Source organism: Podarcis cretensis (assembly GCF_951804945.1).
Source record: "Podarcis cretensis genome assembly, chromosome: 14".
Lineage (NCBI taxonomy): Eukaryota > Metazoa > Chordata > Lepidosauria > Squamata > Lacertidae > Podarcis > Podarcis cretensis.
The window spans coordinates 37,911,768-37,930,768 of NC_137183.1; the positions used below are offsets into that span (position 1 = coordinate 37,911,768).

General features: G+C 44.5%; 1 protein-coding gene across 2 annotated transcripts in view; it reads left to right on the forward strand.

Moving 5' to 3' along the window:
* Nucleotides 1–19,001, forward strand: part of PIGQ (phosphatidylinositol glycan anchor biosynthesis class Q) — a 32,010-nt gene that overhangs the window by 9,140 nt on the left and 3,869 nt on the right. For both annotated transcript variants that reach the window (XM_079952390.1, XM_079952389.1), the window contains exons 3-10: nt 2,936–3,067; nt 5,104–5,224; nt 9,816–9,942; nt 10,810–10,963; nt 13,615–13,726; nt 16,458–16,538; nt 17,136–17,250; nt 18,442–18,503. In XM_079952390.1, the coding sequence (XP_079808516.1) occupies nt 2,936–3,067; nt 5,104–5,224; nt 9,816–9,942; nt 10,810–10,963; nt 13,615–13,726; nt 16,458–16,538; nt 17,136–17,250; nt 18,442–18,503 (904 nt within the window). The remainder of the gene's footprint in view (nt 1–2,935; nt 3,068–5,103; nt 5,225–9,815; nt 9,943–10,809; nt 10,964–13,614; nt 13,727–16,457; nt 16,539–17,135; nt 17,251–18,441; nt 18,504–19,001) is intronic.

Consider the following 19,001-nt stretch of genomic DNA (forward strand, 5'->3'; position numbering starts at 1 on the left):
CCTGGGGGGGAACACTGGGGCAGGAATGGAGGTTTTGTGCATGCAGATGAATCTCTGCTACCAGAGGTAATAGGTAGAGCCAATGCTTTTTTTTTTTTCTGGGGCTACGCGGGAATATGCATACCCCTAAACATTTTGTGAATCTTTTTACTTTTGTCCATTTACTGTATTTATTTTCCCCAGTTTGAACTATAAAATGGTGATTTTCTTGAGTCAAAATGAGAGTACACCTAAACATTTTTTTTTAAAGAAAAAAAGCACTGGGTAGATCTAAAGCAATTGCAGCAGTTCTGGATGTGACCAGTTTCTAGCAGTTCAGTGGAGCATTAGTTGAAGGTCAGATCATGGAGCTGCAGGAATCAAGTGGTCTGTAATTGGCTGGGACCCCTTGGATCCCTGCTTACTCTCTGGGGAGCCTCCTGTCTACCTTATTTGGGTCAATGGGAAGCCCCTTACCTACGCAAGAGGTTGGAGAGCAGGCTGCAAGTCACAAGAGAGGATACTGGACTGCACACACAACTTTGCTGGCCTATTATTTATTTATTTCATGACCTGCCCTTCATTAGCATTTCCCAGGGTGGGTTACAACAATTAAAAATTAAAAACAGTTTAAGACAGTATAGTCACTGAAACAGAGTGTGCCATAAATAGTATAGACACCATTCCTATATGATACTTGTAATGCAGCTTTTCAATTGAAGCGGAAATTTTCAGCTTTTGCTTGGAAAATTAAATGAAACCACACTATAAATGGATGCCAATATAAGTATAGAAATCTATCTCACAGGAGTTTTCCCACAATACTACACTGAACTATATCCTGCTCTTTAGCACCACCTTGTGGCATACTCTGGGTATGACTGACATTGGATAAAATTCAAAGAACAGATCGATGGGCATTCATTATTTTATAGTGTCAGAGAGAAGGACGAGAGAGTAGACTTCCACCCCTAAACTGCAAATGTGGTTCTCTATCAATTTCCCACCAAATTGCAAAATCTATGTTGGGGCAATACCTTTATTAAGTCAACAAAATATAACAAAATAGTATACTTTTTTTTAAAAAAAAAAGGTTTCCAGAACCCTCTTTCAGGCTAGTTATAATGAAGATAGATAGATAAGAATTCGGGAGAACTGAAATGCTTGCACACTATTTTGTGATGCTTTGTGATACAGTGGTACCTTGGGTTAAGAACTTAATTCGTTCTAGAGGTCTGTTCTTAACCTGAAACTGTTCTTAACCTGAAGCACCACTTTAGCTAATGGGGCCTCCTGCTGCCGCCGCGCCACCGCTGAATGATTTCTGTTCTCATCCTGAAGCAAAGTTCTTAACCCGAGGTACTATTTCTGGGTTAGTGGAGTCTATAACCTGAAGCATCTGTAACCCGAGGTACCACTGTATTGCTGTTATACAGAATTTACTCCTTTTTTACTTTTTGTATTACCAGAAAATTGTATGAATTTTCTGGAATAATATCCAGGCCAAATAAGCCTTTTTTTTGGTCACTGAAATAGGAGAATTCCATGAGCTATCATATTTATTTAATGTGTTGCAGGATGTGAACTGGTTTTATATAAGTGTTGCAGAAACTAATGCCGATAAGGAATAAAACAGAAGAAATATATTATCACAATCCTTTGTGAAGCTGTTTGATAAGGAGATATGTTTTTTACAAATGTAATCACATTCTCCATGAAAAACAACATGGGTTGAAGAGTTTCTAGGTAAATCCTGCTGGTCTTTCTGCTCTGCATTTAAAATATTGAACAGAAATCTTAATCCTGGATTAAATAATTCAGAAGGCCTAGTTGTGTTCTCAGGTGGAAATGGGTTAGTTCCCCCCCCCAAAAAAAAGAGACACTTACGGTTTTTCTACAGTGCAGCATGCCACTAGCAAAAACATTATCTGAAAAGCACTTTAGAGCTCCTCGTAGTCTGTTTAGGATTATACCATCCTGAATAATCTGGTGTCGTATTCAAATGGTTGCTAATTCCAGATTATTCATCATTAAGTTTAACAGTGCCCTATATAATTAAAGTGATTGAAGGTTGATAGATATTTTATTTAAAAATGTAAAAAAAAAAAACCCAAAAAAACCCACGCATAACATTTTCCATACTTCTGTTTCTACTTTGTGCTTTGGAATTCCCTTGTGGTAAAATAAGGTCCTGCAGACTGTAATTCTGAAATAAAAGGAAATAGTAAAAGGAAATTATGTTTTCCAACATGACTTTGTATGTCTCCCTATTTATGTCGCCAAGAAGAGCCCTTAGCCCTAGGCTCCCGCCACCCATTGGGTCTTTTAGAGCAATCAACAAGCGACACTTTCTTTCCTCTGTCACTTCAGATGTTGTTACCAGGCAGGCCAGTTGAACGGATGTGCGTTCATATCGCTCCAAGGTGGTGGGCTGCAGCAAAGTGCAGAATAATTCGGGGAATGTGAGCGGGGAATTGCCCTGCGCTGCATTTACTGGGGATGCACCTCAGCTGTCCAGGGTGGGGCAGACAGAGATGAGCTCCAAGGCTTTGAACCTGACAAACCTTTTGTGAAGGGTAGCTGAAAAGGCCTCAAGGGCTGCCCACTATGAATTCTGCTGGGCTTTTACCAGCTTAATCGTTATTACTGATGCCTTTGAGCCGATGCACTTGTGTGACAACCAGGTAACAATGGGAATGTGTAACACTGCAAATCCAATCTGGTGGCATGTGAGCTTTTTCATTCATGAGAGATCCCCTTCCATGGAGGCCCAAATGGCTGGTTGAGGGGTGTGGAGAAGACAGGGGTTCTGGATGTAAAGGCATTATAATGTGATCACTGCAGCATTTCAGAATTTTCAGGTGTTTTCATCTGAAGAAGCATGGGGAGTCCTGGGAATCTTGCACAATCATTTTCATTGACTGACATTTTTGCCTTTTTTTGTTTTCAAATCTAGAGTGTTGACGTTTTGGCCCTTGTCTTTCATCTGGAGCAAGCTGTCAACTTGTGAGCAGCTGGGGCACCGGCTGCAGCACCTCCAAATTATCAGTAGCAGACGGAAGGCTCCAAATCAGACTCAGCTAATGAGGTAAGGCCTAGAGGTGGGAATTCTCCCGGTAGATGTGAACAGGTCTGTGTCCAAATACATCAAAACAAACTATGCGATTCACAAAAAAACTCTCACAGTTCCTATTAGTAGTATTGCCCAGGAACCAAATAACTACTCCAAACATGCCCAAGCACCCTGGTAGAGCCCAGTGAGATATTCTTTCTCTCTTTCCTTCTTGTATATGCTGATCTGTGACAAGCTGGTAGGCAAATCCAACTTCACAAACCCAGCCTGTTTCCAGCCCTTACAGCATTCAAGAAAGATGTGGACGTTTGTAAGCAATAACTACTGAAATCTTAAAAGCCAGGAGCATTGTGTCATCTGGTGGCCATTGGGACTGGTAGGATGGAAAGTTGGGTGGCCAACAGGAGGCAGAGGCAGAGCCAATGGCAGGCAAAACCAGCTAATTCTAGTTTTATCCCCATCCTCCACCCTGCAGAGTTCTACAGTGGCAGTGCTGAGGTTAAGAAGGAAGAGGCAGTGCCACCCTCTGGGCCTGTTCAAAGTAAAGGCGGGCAGGTAGAGGCTGGCTAAAGACAGAGTGAGGGTGTACCATGTACCCTGATTGACCAGCCACCACTCTTTGTCATGGCCTTGCTCAGTTTGGAAAGAGCTCCCTGAAGCTAAAAACTGTGGGATATGTTGATTAACTATAGCACAGAAATGCTTAGGGCTGACTTTGTGGGGTTTTTTATAAGTGAGGTGTTGCCCAAAATATAATTGCTGTCTGTTTGCTTTGCTCTTTTTCCGGAAATGCGTTTCTGTTCCATGATGCTTATGGTCCATACAGCTGCACCTGAGAGTTTTAGATTAGAGCATATTTTTATGTGTGCCCCCGTATTCCCACCCACACAACTTCCATTTCTGTCTAGCAAAAAAAGAGGTTGCCCAGGAAACAAGCCTGGCAAGCACTGACGCAGCTGTTGGGAATATTTGTACCAGCGCCTACCTTCTGCTCCTTCCCCAGCTGCAGTGACCTCAGATACCCCCTTGAGAACATCCAGCATTTCATGACCCAACGACTACATTGTATGCCTTATATTTTTATTTGACTTTTGTTGTTGTTGTTTTTGGTTGAATCACTTTGGGTTTTTTGAATCTTCTTAGCTCCGAAAAACCAATCCAAAAATTATATTTTTACCTTTACTGAATGAACCGATCCAGTCCCATGGACCACTCTACCAGATGCATACAGGATCTGCTGGCATAATGCAGCTGTTGGAACATCTGATACCTTGTATTGAGTCAATTATGTCCATGTAGCTTAGTATTATGTACACTGACTGACAGCAGCTCTCCAGGGTCCTTCCGCAGGCAAGGTGAATACTCTACCAGTGAGCTGCAGTCTTTCCTCATAATGGTGGTGTGCAAATAGGTTTATCAGAATTGACCCCTGTGCCTGCCTCAGTGCTGAGTGATGCTGGGCTGTCAGAGCTTGAGTCAATACAGCCTTTGCCAACCTGGTGCCCTCTATACATTTTAGACTTCGGTTTCCATCAGCCCCAGCCGGCACAGCCATAGGAAGCTGATGGGCATTGTACTCCAAAACATCATGAAATTGCCAGGTTGGTGGAGGTTGAGTTAGTGTAAAGTCTGAACTGGGAAACCATCATTTGGATCAGCTGACAGTCCCAAGAACCAGAAAGCATGGTTTGCAAACCCACTTCAAACCATGGTTAGTACTGTGGCTTGGTGTAATGTCTGAATTGACAAGCATTGTTGCTTTTGTTGTTTAACCTCCAGAAGCACCTGGAGGTGTAAGTAAAGAAGCAGCTCTAAGCCATGGTTTTATCTGCCTGTTTGGAAATTTTAAACTATAGTTTGTGTTCTATAGGCAATTAATTAATTAAAAGTATTTATATACAGCCTTTTAGTAGGAACTAATTCCAGTTTGGTTTACAATAACAGCATTAAGTACAATAACAATATTAAGAGAAAGAGTGTGGATTGCCAATAATCTAGCCATTCCTGTCTTGCCTTGAACCTGAATTTATTTATTTCTACCCTGATTTCAGAAAAGCCAACATATTTCTTTCTCTTCTGATTGACATGACTCTTGGGATACTACTGATGTCCTGGCTGTACCAGAAGAATCGAATTGGTCATCTTGCCAATGCCCTTGTTCCAATGGCTGATGTAAGTTTTTGGCTGAGCCTCATACCCCTGAGGCCAGCACTGTAAGGATTGACTAAAAATGACATCAGCTCCAATATGGCGATGGGTCACTTGCCAAGGTGTGTCTTGCACTTTCATTATACGGCTTTCGTTGTATGCTGAAGACACACCTCTTCATCCCTTTACCCTGGTCTTTTGACACTTGGGATCTGTATTTTTAGGACACCCTACCCCCACCCCCACCCCTCCTGTGGTTGTAATTTGTTTCTACCTTCTACAGTTTCTAGAGAAGACAGTTATCCGTGTCTATTTTATAGCAACCCTACAAAGCACAAAACACACACTTGAGTATTAATCACCTTGCTGAGAGACACTTCTGCCTCTCTCCTCCTTTCCCAATGATGCCACACATGGAGGCAATCAGCTGCCTGCACTGCAGGTTCAACCTGGCAGGATGTGCTTTTCCTGGCATCAGTTTCCTCCAGTGGAAGCAGTTCTGGAATGAGTCCTGAGCATTAGATGGCGCATTGGGAACTCCTGCTCTCTCTCTCTCTCTCTCTCTCTCTCTCTCTCTCTCTCTTTATGGTGCAAGTTTGCTTTCAGCCACTGAATGGAGCAATGTTGCCTAGGAAATAAGGTTCATGTGAAAACAAGGACCTAATTTAAGTGTTCCTTTCCCTGAAATTCGGTGAAAGAAATGACTAGTGCTCTCTTGCTTTTCTGTCTCCCCTCATTTTCTCTTAATGAACCGTTCAGCCCAGACTGGAATAGAGTCCTACAGAATCTGGCAGTATAGCTGTTTTACAAAGAAATTACTAGGCAATGGCCCATTTTTGTGTGGCAAAAGCATGGGTGGGAAATCTTTTTCTTTTTGGTCATTGAGAGATGCAGTCTCTTGGTGGTGATTTCTCAAGGCTGCCTACTAGAGGTGGGTGGAACCAGAGTGTAAAATGGGCAGGAACAGAGCCCAAAATAGGTTGTGCCAGAACTGAAGATGGGCAGGTCCCGTCCCTCCACTTCTCTCTCTGCCTCCCTCTCCCCCCCCAATGTTTTTCTCAATAACAGCATGAAAGTAGGCCAAGGACCACATGAGAGCTGAGGGTCAGACATTTAACGAGGCTTCTCCTACATCTCTTTTCTGAAGAGCTGTCCAAAAGCTGGCAACTTGCAAAGGCAAGTCTCCCTCTGATTAGACTTTGGGTTGACTGAATATGATTTGCATTACCTGCCTCCAAAAGAAGTACAGCCCCCATGTATACTTCAATGGAGCTTGTGTGGGCAGACCTTCTAGTGCAAGTGTGTGGGACCTTTGGCCCTCCAGATGTTGCTGAACTACAACCCCCATTGTTCCTAGCTATTCGCCATATTTGCTGGGTCTGGTGGGAGTTGTGCCCCTTGTTAGCCAGTGGGTAAGAAGATACTTTTGAGATATTCCAACCCAGGCCCCAGCATTTTTCAGACCAGCCCTGAATTCTTTCATTGTCAGGCATGCTTAATATGAATGACTGCAGCTAAAGACACAGTCTATTTTAGGCTGTGGGTTCCCCACCTCTGATCCTTTCCAAAATGGTTAAGCACTGTGGGTTTCATACTAGGCTAAGTTGAAAACCACAGTTTTATGGATCTTCAATCCTGTGGACAGACATGCAAAGCTGCAGGCACCAAGAGATTCAAACACGTGCCATGCCACAAAATAGCTTTCCTCTATCCTGGATGTTTAAATCTTTAATTCCGGTGGATGCTCTAAATATTATATGAGATCTGTTTCTAAAGTGTCTTGCGCTTCCCTTTGGAACAGCAAGTCAGTGGAAGTCAGCGGTGGCACAGATCAGCCCTGGATCCTAGCCAGCCAGGCCTCAGATGGAAGCGAAACCGAGGGAGATGGCACAGTCAGTTTGGTTATTAATGAAAACTGCTCTAACCTGTGGCTGAATCTTGAATGCCAAATGCTGTGTGGCAAACATGGAGATAACCTCAAGTTCATAAATCATAGAAACTAGAGATCTGAAGCCAAATACTCGGTTCATTTATTTTGAATCAGAACACGAAATCCAGCCCTCCCAGGCTCCTTGGCCTTCAGTCATTCCCACTGGCAGCATTCAGTCTCTCCTGTCACTAGTCCCTATACCAGGCTCTCCTCCACCAGCGCCATCAGCCTTCTGCTGCCTTCACAACAGCTGTGCCACTTGACAGCATCAGCACAGAAGTACTAAATACCTTGAAAGGATTTCCTGTGCTTGTCTCTTCTTTTCTTTCAGTATACATGAGTTTTCCGTGCCATTTTGCAATTCTCTTCCTGCCATTTCCGTCTCGTGGCCAGAAGCACACAGATTCTTCCCTTGTTGAATTTTGCAGTAGGTAATAGCAGGGTGGCACTAGAATATTGTGGACGGTGTTTGAAAGGATAGTGTGCTACCAAGGCTGCATGTTTGAGGAGTGGGGTGGAGAATCTGCATAGCAGATCCAATGTCACTTCAACGTGATAGTGCAGTGTGGGGATAGTAGGAGGCACAGATGTGATTTTCTTTCCCCAGGAAGCATTATGAGGCTGGATCAGGCCAGCAGCCCATCTAATTTAGCATCCTGTTCTCATGGTGGCCAACCAGAAATCCGTTATGGGAAGCTCACAAGAGGCACTCTCTCCACCTGAAATTCCTAGCAACTAGTAGTCCAAGTCTGTGGCCATCACTACTTCTTGGAATAGTGAATGCCACAGTTTAACTTTGTGCTATGTGAAGGTCATAAATTGTAAAAGAAGACATGGGTGCTGTATACCCAACTCCATCCCAGGCACCTCAGGTTTGATGGTCCACTCCAGTAAAGTATTGCCAGCTAGCTCCACTCAAGCAGCATCAAAACCCAGAGGTGCTGAGCAGTCAAAGGGCTAATGGCAACGACATGTCAGCCACTTCTGGAAACACAAAGGGTAGTGTAGCAAGTGGCCTTCAGTGTAGACATAAAACTTGGCTGCTAAGCCCATCCCAAGATAATTGTTCTTGCTACTTAAACAAAAATCCATCTTAGCTGTATCCATCACTGATGCTTCAGATGAAGGTTTAAAGACAATGAAATATTTAACGGAGGAAAGAATCCTTAACTGCCACTATTGAGGCTCCAGATTAATTGCAGAATACCCTTCATAAATGTCTCTAGGTCAGCTGATAAGTAGAGCAGAACTACTTATCTTGGGAGTATGTCTTTAGGGATGAGCTGTACTTTACTGTAAATAGAACACTTGCTGTAAGTAAAACAATGTGCTAAAGGGTAGCAGATTTCTAAAGGCTGGTCTCTGGGATTCCCAGTAGAGTCTTCCATGCATTTTCAAAGAATCTTAAGAGACTCTGTCTTATCAGGTACACTTGAGAAAAGGCAAATATATATATGAGAGACATGTTCAATATATTATCTTATTTATCAGCCTTGAAAATAAGCGCAAAATAAGTATTTATTCCTCATATGTTACTACACTTCCTCGTGTTAGTCATTGTGGGAATGAAAATAGAAAACCAAGTACTGGGGGTGGGGGGAATCCTGCCCGGTTTGGAGGTCATTTTAACCAACTATAGGCAACCAGGCATGTGGCTATTTGCAAGACTGAGGATGAAAGAAATATGATACCTCAAAGGTCAGATAGCATGCAGGATTGTCTGTTCTCTTCTTGAATTTCATTCAGAAGTCAGCTAAAACAAAAAGAAATCCTTCTTCACCCCATGCATAGTTAAATTATGAAATTTGCTATGTGAGGATGTAGTGTTGGTCGCCAACATGGAAAGCTTTAAAAGAGGATTCAACAAATTCACTAAAGAGAAGGTTCTCAATCGCTCCTAATCATTATGGCTATATTAAGTCCATTATGGGAGGCCATATGCTTCTGAATGCCAGTTGCTTGGGATCACAAGCAGGAGAGATCTATTGCACGTGTGTCCTGCATATGGGCTTCCCATAGGCCTCTGGCTGGCCACTGTGAGAACAGAATGTTGGCCTAGGTTGGCCTTTGGTCTAATGTAGCAGGGCTCTTCTTCTCTTCTCTTGTAAGACTCCTACCATTTGAAACGTGTCAGGCCCTGATAAATTATTTCTAATGCCCTTTTCATGTCCCCTCTGGCGTTCATTCCCATGGTGGTAACTTTCCTGTTTCCCTCTCCTTTGCAAGTCTACTGAATGGTGTGTTCTTAAGCCCACTGATGTTGATGGACTTTACCCAAGTATCCATTCTGCTTGCCTTAATTTGCACACATAGCTCTTCCTAAGATGTTCTTTACTGTGCAATGTTCTTTTTCTGAAGACCAGATGCTCTCCTCTGCTGCTGAATGTTTTGCTGACTCGCCAACTGGTGATCCAGTTTCTGGAAATGTGGTCTTCATTTTATACTATCAAACAACTTTTTCCCTCCACAACATGGAAAAATTAAATCCATTCCCACCAACAAATCTCACTGTGTACTCCAAACAAGCTGAATGTTTCCAGTACAACCATGAAAATATTATTTTTCCTTCCACAAAGGAAAGAGTAACAGAATCTTTCAGATGATCTCATCTTTTTGCGGGGAGCACGTTGCACACACAACAGAACAGCTTTCTGCTAACCCCAGCTGTTTTATCCTTTATGGTAGCATGTGGCCCAGCAGCTCCAGGACCTTCTGCAGTGGCTGATGGGTGTGCCAGCTGGTTTGAAAATGAACAGAGCTCTGGACCAAGTGTTGGGGCGATTCTTCCTTTATCACATTCACCTTTGGATTAGTAAGTGCACCTGCTTTTACCTATGATTTAAAATGAGAGAAAGAATTTTGTGAACTTTTCCAAATGCAAAGGATTTTACTTTCACTTTTAAAGTAAGGTCATATCCAGCGTTCTTCCTGATTTGTTTGCAAATGACTTTGCATCAGAGCAAGTGCTGTCAGACCGTTTCCATTGCATTTCCTCATCACTTTCCTTATTGCAGAAAGATTGATCTTTTGGAGAAGTGGATTTCCCCAAATTAACTAGCGATGCCAGCAAAATTGCCACATTCTGGTAGCATTTGAAGGACCCAAGATACAAGGCAAATCATGCAGAAGTTGTAGTCCAATGTATCAGGAGGGCACTGGAATGGCAAAGACTAAATCGGTTTCATCCTTGTCCTGTGCTTAACTAAATCAGTTGCAGGGGTGCTGTTCATCAACTATGCAGCACTCTACTTCCTTTATGTTGACAGGCTGGAATGCACCTGCCATGCGAGTCAGGCAAAAGGTAATGTGTGCTTACTGGGATTTGTGCTCTGAATGAACATATTAAGACCCATGCAAACCTCCATGGCAATCTTTCACAACCCAGTGTCCTCCAGATGTGTTGGACCAATAGCCCAGCCATCATGGCTATTGGTCAGGATTGACAGGAGTTGTAGCCCACAAACATCTGGAGAGCACTTGGTTGGTGAAGACTGCCTTAGGGGGTCACCCCTTGGAGAAGAGAGCATATGAGACGTTTGGGTTTTGTCCTTAGCCTTTTGAGGAAGGTGGTGGTAGTGGGGATATTTTGATGCTACATTGGTTTCCTTCTGTGTCTCAGAAGCCTCTCAATGAACAGGAGTGATATTCTTTTCAGTGTTGCTCTTTCCTTTTCTTTCAGGTTATATCCATCTGATGTCTCCTTTCATTGAGATGATCCTCTGGCACGTTGGCTTATCAGCCTGTCTAGGCCTGACAGTGGCCCTTTCCATCGTCTCTGATATCATTGCACTCATGACCTTTCACATCTACTGTTTTTATGTCTATGGAGCCAGGTGGGTGTGGTTTATCTGCTGCAGCTAGGCATATGCCCATGTGCTAAGAACCACTGTGAACTCATTACTCACCAGCATGTAAGGCCTGAGATTATATCTCACCATTCAAGAGATAATTGAGAGGCCTTTGGGCAGGTAGCTTCTCCAACTTTACAATGCAGAGACTGATTATCACTCTGAACTGTGAAAAATATGAACCAGATATTGGCCTGATTCAGACATAATGGCCCCATCCAACAAAACATGGTTTGTCAGATCAGGAATGAGCATGTGTCCATGCATTTTCTCCCTTCTATCACTAATCTTAATTCAGTACTTGCTGGGTTGTTAAATCACAGTTTACATGTACATGCAAGCCAGGAAAATGAGGTTCCTCAAAACCAGATTATCAGACCATAGTTTGGTTTCCTAGTTTGTAAGGATCGCTCAAGCCGCAGTTTCCTAATACAAAGGTGTTTTTAGAAAAGTGTGTTTTTAGAAAACGGAGTAATGTTGGATGAAGGCACGCAAGAGTGTGTGTGGGCACAAGGCTCGTTCCTAGTCCCACAAATCATGGCTCATTGAATCAGGATTGTTGTGTTATCTGAACTAGGCCAAAGATTGTAAAACATCTTGTACAATGTATCAGGTGTTGGTGTAATGTGAACTCTGAAGAGTGTGAGCTATGAAGTCTCAATGATTCCCAAGTAATTTAGTTATTATAAAGCAGAGTTGGGGGACTCTGTGCTTCTCCAGAAGTTGCTGAAGTAGTTTCCATCATCCTGGCTGGGGCTAATGGGAGCTGGAGTCTAACAGCATCTGGGGGGCCACTGGTAACCCACTGGTTAAGAACTATGCACCAAAGAATATCTGTGGGATAGTCAGCAAGCACAGTGGTGGGCTGGAAGAGAACATACGAAGTGAACTTTTTCAGAGTCCATCTAGGCAAGTAGTGTCTCCTCTGACTGGTAGCATCTTTCCAGCGTCCCAGGTAAAATACGTTTTTTCCTAGCCTTCTGCACTTGTCTGGCCCACCAGAGGGTGCTGCACTCTTTACTGTTGCAAACAGGAAAAAACGGGGAGAATGTGTATGCACAGCGCATATCACATTTCATATCCAATACGTCAGGGTTACTTTCACCATAGCCTTTCCAAACAAAATGTTCTCTGCTGCATCTTTTGTATCCAAAGACAAGGAGGACAATTGGAGAAAAGAAGCCCAGGGAAACAAAGCAAGTTCTCATAAGGATACCATGCTGGGGAATAAAAGGGCAGCGTTTTCTTGGGCTGCGGGAGACTGGGAGTATAAGGTTGTCAGAGCTGCAGAGAGCATTTGGTGCAGGAGGAGCCTTGCAAAACTTGCAGGAGTTTTACTTGCAAAACTGATTCCACCAAGGAGGAGGCTTTTAGGTGGTTCGTTCCCAGAACCCAATTAGCAACTCTTCAGGTGAACTTGGATGCCAGAGATCCATCCTGATGGCTTATAAGGAGTGGGAAGTGGCTGCTTTAAAAACAGTTATGCACAGGAGGCCTGGGCCTCGTATACAGCAAAAGACTTCAATTGGGTGAGCCGGGCCTATAAGGTGCTCATGTCTGGGTTTAAAATGGGTGGTACCAGTAGCATCGTCACCATCTTTACTCCTTTCCTTTCCTTTCTTCATTTCCTTCCTTCCTTCCTTCCTTCTTTTTTAGAAAATCAGAGGTAGGAGAGAGAGAAGTAAATTGTAGGGCAAAGAAAGATCTACTTCGCCTGCAGAAAGTTCCAGGTTCTGTCGCTGGCAGCACCTTCCCGCAGGGCTAGGAAAAGCTTCTGTTTTGAAAACCCCGGGAGATGCTGGCAATCATTATAGACAGTGATCTCGATGGATCAGTGCTTTGACTCAGTGTGAAGCAGCTTCCCGTGTTCCTGTTCTGAAGCCTACTAAGTTTTCAAACTTCAGTCTTCAGAAAACCTTTTCCACAGGGACTACTGGCCTATTGAAACACCCCCTCAACTCCTGAGCATTCCAAGATAGGTTCTAGGGTACAAGTTCAGTAGATGCAGAATACTCGTTTACCGCAAGAGCCAAGATCCTTTTCCAGAATTCACTTGTAGGCAACCTTCCAGGAGCTGCATGTCATAAGGTGGACAGGGCATGTCATGCAGTGGGCAACGTGTCCAGCCACACCAAAGTCAGAGGTTTGCACACATGCTCAGCTCTCCCTCCGGGCGAGCAAAAAGCATTTTCACACTCATTCCAGCCAGGTAGAAGCATTCAAGGAAGGCGTAGAACGTGGTTGGTGAGGGCTGGATAGCGAGGCCTGAAAGGCTGTGTTTGGTCCCCTGCCTCAGCCTCTCTGTCTTTGGGCCTCACTATCACCTTAAATGAGCTGATGGAGAAAGAGACATGGCTTTCTCCAGTACACATCCTGCCTTGCCAGATGTGCAGTGGAGTGCCCAGCCAAGAACAAAGAAAGCTGCCATTTGAATTTTATGTATTTATTTATTTAATTCATATACTGCCCTTCATCCAAAGATCTCAGGGTGGTTCACAAGAAGGAATGAACCTCATGCTTAGACAGCTGGCCGAGGAGATCCCTATTGAAGCAAGAGCCCCTAAAGGTACTTTGGGGGTAGACAGAGGTATTTTCTGTCAGTCACGATTTTGTGCTTTCCCCCTCTCTGGACCCAGGCTCTACTGCCTCAAAATCTATGGCTTGTCATCACTGTGGCGCTTGTTCCGTGGGAAGAAGTGGAACGTCTTGAGGCAACGAGTGGACTCCTGCTCCTACGACTTGGACCAGGTGAAGGTTTTCAGGGTGTCTGGGAAGGAGATAGTTCTGTGTTTCCATGTGGATTTGCATGTGCACACTCACCCCCTCACCCCCACCCCATGGTGCATATGCAAAGGGCTTAATTTGGCATTATTTCCAATGGTTTGCTGTTTGTCACCGGCTGTGCATCTGTAGGTGTATTGGCAGAAAGAGCTGCAATTCAACCTTTTGTGCATGTTTCTGAACACTGTGGATGCTGGTGTATATCAGGAACATTCAGTCCCAACCTTCCTCTTTGCCCATACAATGGCCAGGCACGGCCTCCCTGTGTATCACTCAACCCTGAATCTCACTGTTCTCCGCTGGCCAATTTTCTGCCTGGCTCTCAGGCAATTATAGCCGAAGGGGGCCTAATCCCTGAGAGACTCCTTTGGCAGATGTCTGGTGCATACAAGTCAGAGCGCTGGAGTGATAAGGGCGGGTGGGGAGGGGGGGAAGCAATTTGAGTAAAAGACACCAAATAATTACAACCATACCCCACAGTGTTGCCATAGTTACCTGCTGCTTTGTGTTTCTATTAAAAGGCTCCATTTAATTCACATCAGATGGAGTTGGGCCCACACATTCCCATCAGGATGTGGATAATGTTTTGAAGTAGGGTGGGGGGTGGCTCTATCCGCTTCTTACCTTTACAAAATGTCAAGGTAACAGCATGACCAGTGTGGAGGCTGGGTCCCCGCAATCCCCAACCCTGCTTTCAAACAAAGCGAGAAAAGTGAGGAAGCTAGGGCTGAACTTCCTTACCACTGTTTTATTCCTTTGTCTTCCAGGAGACAAGAGATTGCTGGGGGTGGGGGTTGCAAGATGCAAATATTCCTTCCAGCTTCTGCTGTTGTCTCTCTGAGCTTTGGAGATCTGCTTAAGCAGAGCGTGCTGCTGAATTTTGTCTGAGGGCTGTCAGGTTCTTCTCAGTCTAGAGTTGGCCAAGGAGGTCACTGCTGTTCAGTCCTTCCTGGGGGGTGGGGGTGAGGCAAGGGAAATGCTTTAAACCAAGTTGTTTCTTGTTCTCGTCAACTGACGATCTTTTATATCAAAGTTCAGGAACCTCAGGTTCAGGGGCTGAATGTACTCTTCCAAGCCTCTCTGTCTGACCCTGGGACCACACATTCCCTGCCCAACCCCAGGCCCTACTGGCCCTGCTTCACACCCTCCAAGTGTTTGTTATCGTTATCGTTAACATTATCATTATTTGTTAAATTTGTCTACCACCCTTCATCCATAGATCTCAGGACAGTTCACAACATAAGATTACAATATAAAAAACACAAATATATAATAAAAGTAAGACCAAAAAGAAACCACTATTTCCCCGTCCCACAACACATTTAAAGGGGCACTGGATGTCAATCAGCCAAAGGCCTGGTTGAAGAGGAATGTTTTTGCCTGGCACCTAAAGGTGTATAATGAAGGTGCCAGCCGAACCTCCCTGGGGAGAACATAACACAAATGGGGAGCCACTGCAGAAAAGACCCATGCCCATGCTGCCACCCTTCGAACCTCTTGTGGAGGAGGCACATGAAGAAGGGCATCGGATTATGATTGCAGGCTCCAGATAGGTTCATATGGATGTATTGCAGCCCTGAGCTCTTTAAGGCTTTAAAGGTCAAAACCAGCAGTTTGAATTGGGCCTGGAAACTGATTGGCAGCCAGTGCATTTGGGCCAGGATTCATGTAATATGGTCAAACCATCTTGCCCCAGTGAGCAACCTGGCTGCCAAATTCTGCACTAGCTGAAGTTTCTGAACCATCTTCAGAGGCAGCCCTACATATAATGCATTGCAGTAATCTAACCTAGAGGTTACTAAAGCACGGACAACAGTACAGTGGTACCTTGGGTTACAGACGCTTCAGGTTACAGACACTGCTAACCCAGAAATAGTACCTCGGGTTAAGAACTTTGCTTCAGGATGAGAACAGAAATCGTGTGGTGGCAGCAGCAGGGGGCCCCATTAGCTAAAGTGGTGCCTCAGGTTAAGAACAGTTTCAGGTTAAGAATGGGCCTCCAGAATGAATTAAGTTCTTAACCGAGGTACCACTGTAATTAGGCTATGCCTGTCCAGATAGGGGCCACCAGCCAAAACTGATGGAAGGCACTCCATGCCACCAAGGCCACCTGAGCCTCAGGCAACAGCAAAAAAGCTAGAAGTATCCCCAAACTGCATACCTTCAGAAGAAGTGTAACCCTGTCAAGAGCAGGCAACCTCCTAGCCATCTGGTCTAGGGAACCACCCACTAACAGTGCCTCAGACTTATCTGGATTGAGCTTCAGTTTATTGGCTCTCATCCAGTCCATTACCAAGGTAAGACAACAGTCCAGCCCATCACTGCCACACCTGCAGATATTGCTGACATCATACGCCAAACCTGTAAACATTTTCACTGGCCGAAATGTGTCTTTGAGTTCTGATAATGCCTCTCACTTCCCTGGCTGGTGTATGAATGTGTATAGAAGATAGCTTGCAGTACAAAGGTATAATTTACTTTCCCCACTCTGCCTGCTTTTGCCTATGGCCCTGCCCTCCACTGGCATGTGGCCCCAGAAGGTTGCCCAGAATGAAATGTATCTGAAAACAGGAAGGATAAGGCTTCTTTGCTCTCAGAGTATTTCAGCCTTGTATTGCTACTGACTCATAACTGAGATCTCTTTTTATAGCTGGCTTCAGCTACTATAGGATTGATTTGTGTCCTTTTCCTCCTCCAGCTATTCATCGGCACTTTGCTGTTTACCATCTTGCTGTTTCTTCTGCCCACAACCGCACTGTACTATTTGGTCTTTACCTTGGTAAGTTTGCTGCTGATTTCGTTGCTACTTATAAATGCATTGGTTGCTTTTCTATAGGAATGCTCTCAAAGGGATATACAAAAGTTATGAAGGGTGGCTGAACAGTTCCTGGCCGAAGTGGAATGGAGTTGGGTTTGTATGGTCCAAACAGCACTTGGCTGGATGACAGGATGCAAGACTGGGAGGGGAAAGAGGACTTTCCTTCCCCTTCTCCTAGGAGCCAGAAAAGAGTCTGGGATGATTGGTCAGTTGATATGCTGGTCCGCCTCAAAATGTGTCTGAGTAGCACTCAATTAAAACAGTTGTGTCAATTGTTGCAATCAGTGGTTGCTGTCTTCAGCCAGCTTCCACCTGCTTGCCTTCTTAGATGTCTGCTTGCTGCCAGTCTAGGAACCAGCAGTTCCTCCTTCTCCTCCTTAGTCTCAACGTTGCCCTTGTGAGAACTCTGCAGGGAGGAGTGGGAGGGGGACAAATATACCATTAATTGTCCTTGGCTCTGGCTTCACCTGCTGTTTGTCTCCCTGCCTTCTGCAGTGATTTGTCCAGTGATTGTACTGCCGTAGATTGAACTAAAAAAAAAATCCTTTTTCCTCCTAGCTCCGTCTACTGGTGGTGATTGTACAAGGCTTAATCCATCTGCTAGTGGACCTCATCAACTCACTGCCCTTTTATTCAGTCATTCTCCGGCTCTGCCGATCCTACAGACTTGCATGTAAGCTCCATACTGTAGTCAAGGCAAGACTTCAGAAGTTGCATATTAGCGGGGACAGAGGTTGGAAATTTTTGCTCAGAAGCAAGTGACAGGCATCTGAAGACTGGTCATGTTTACTTTAAAGCAGGGTTCAATTTCATAGAAACACTCACCACTGCTGCAATAACAATGGTTTGCATAAGGCTTGCATGGTACTGGGAAGGCTATGTGTTTAATTGGTTGCTGGTGGGGAGTTCAGGCAAATTATCACCTGTCATTATGCTTCGCGAACAAGATGCTATCACTTCCAACAGCTAAGAAACCTTATGGGCATTCACTGGTTTTCTGGTGTTCCTGCCACATACATCAGTAGGGTCACACTGACAAACAGGTTAGAAGGGAGATCACCAAAACCCAGTGGACTGTTTCTTGGGAATCTGCCTTCTACCAGGTCAGACTCTTTGCCCATCTAATTCAGTATTCTCTACTTAGACTGGCAGCAGCTTTCCAGAGTCTCAGATGAAGAGGGGGGCCTTTCACATCACCTGCTTCCTGATCCTGTTAGCTGGGGGTGCCAAGAGTGGATTGAACTTGGGACCTTCCATATGCAAAGTTGGTGCTCTGCCATTGAGCTATGGTGCCATCATGTTGTACATGAAAGAAGTTCAGAAATGCTAAGGGCATTTAAAGAAACACCAGCTTGTTTGAACCCTGAACAAAGTGAATGGAAAAATTGGACTTCTTCCCTAGTACATTCACCTTTCCCTGTGATCTTCCTAGCTTGGCTTCTCCTGCATCTTTTAGAGAAGCCTTGTTGCAAGAGGAGCCATGAGAGCCTGTGTAGTGTAGGGGTTAGAGTGTTGGACTAGGACCTCAGAGACCAGGATTCAAATCCCCACTTAGCCATAAAGCTCAGTTGGTGACCTTGGGCCAGTCACTGCCTCTCAGCTTAACCTACCTTACAGGGTGATTGTGGGGATTAAATGAGGAGGAGCTCCTTAGAGAAAAGGTGGAGTATAAATGCAAGCCATAAATAAATAATGCCCTCTCGATGTTCTTAGACTCCAGTTCCCATCAGCCCCAGCCAACTTGGCCTATAGTCGGGGGTGATGGGCGCTGAAGTCCCAACAAGTTCAGGAGGGCACCATATTGACTACTGAACCAATCGGCCAATACAGACTGTATCCATTACCTACTCTTGTGTATTTTCAGCTGGTGTGAAGTTCAGAGTCCTGGAGCAGGAAGCTGGGAAACCTCTTCGACTTCTAATGCAGGTAAATCATGTCATTGCTTGATGGCCTGTGCTTAGGACTTTCCCTGCTTTTTAGAACAACATTTTGCTCTTCCATATTGATCTGCTCCCCAAATTTCCCTTCTGTGAGAGTGCACAGGACTCCTCTTCAGTTTTCTGTAAAACATTTAGCCCAGCAAGGAAGGTGTCAGTTGTAGCACTCTGGATCCTGTCCAGTCTGAACTGGCTTCAGTCCCCCTAAGATGCTGAGCTAAGCTTGTGTTTAAGTATCTTGCTGGATCAGGGCCAGAGCCCTTACTATAACATGTAGTGTGAGACTTGCAGTGAATATAGAATAGCCTTGTGCTGTCAACTCAAATTATGAATCCTCTAGCCATTTCCAGTGGCTTAGAGATTGTTAAGAACTCCACTCTCCTAATTCTGTCTTCCAACAACAGCCATGTCAGAAAAAACACTTAGAGTGCCATTTATTTGGTATTCTCATGTCAGTTGTGATCTCACATTATGCTGAGCTTCTGTG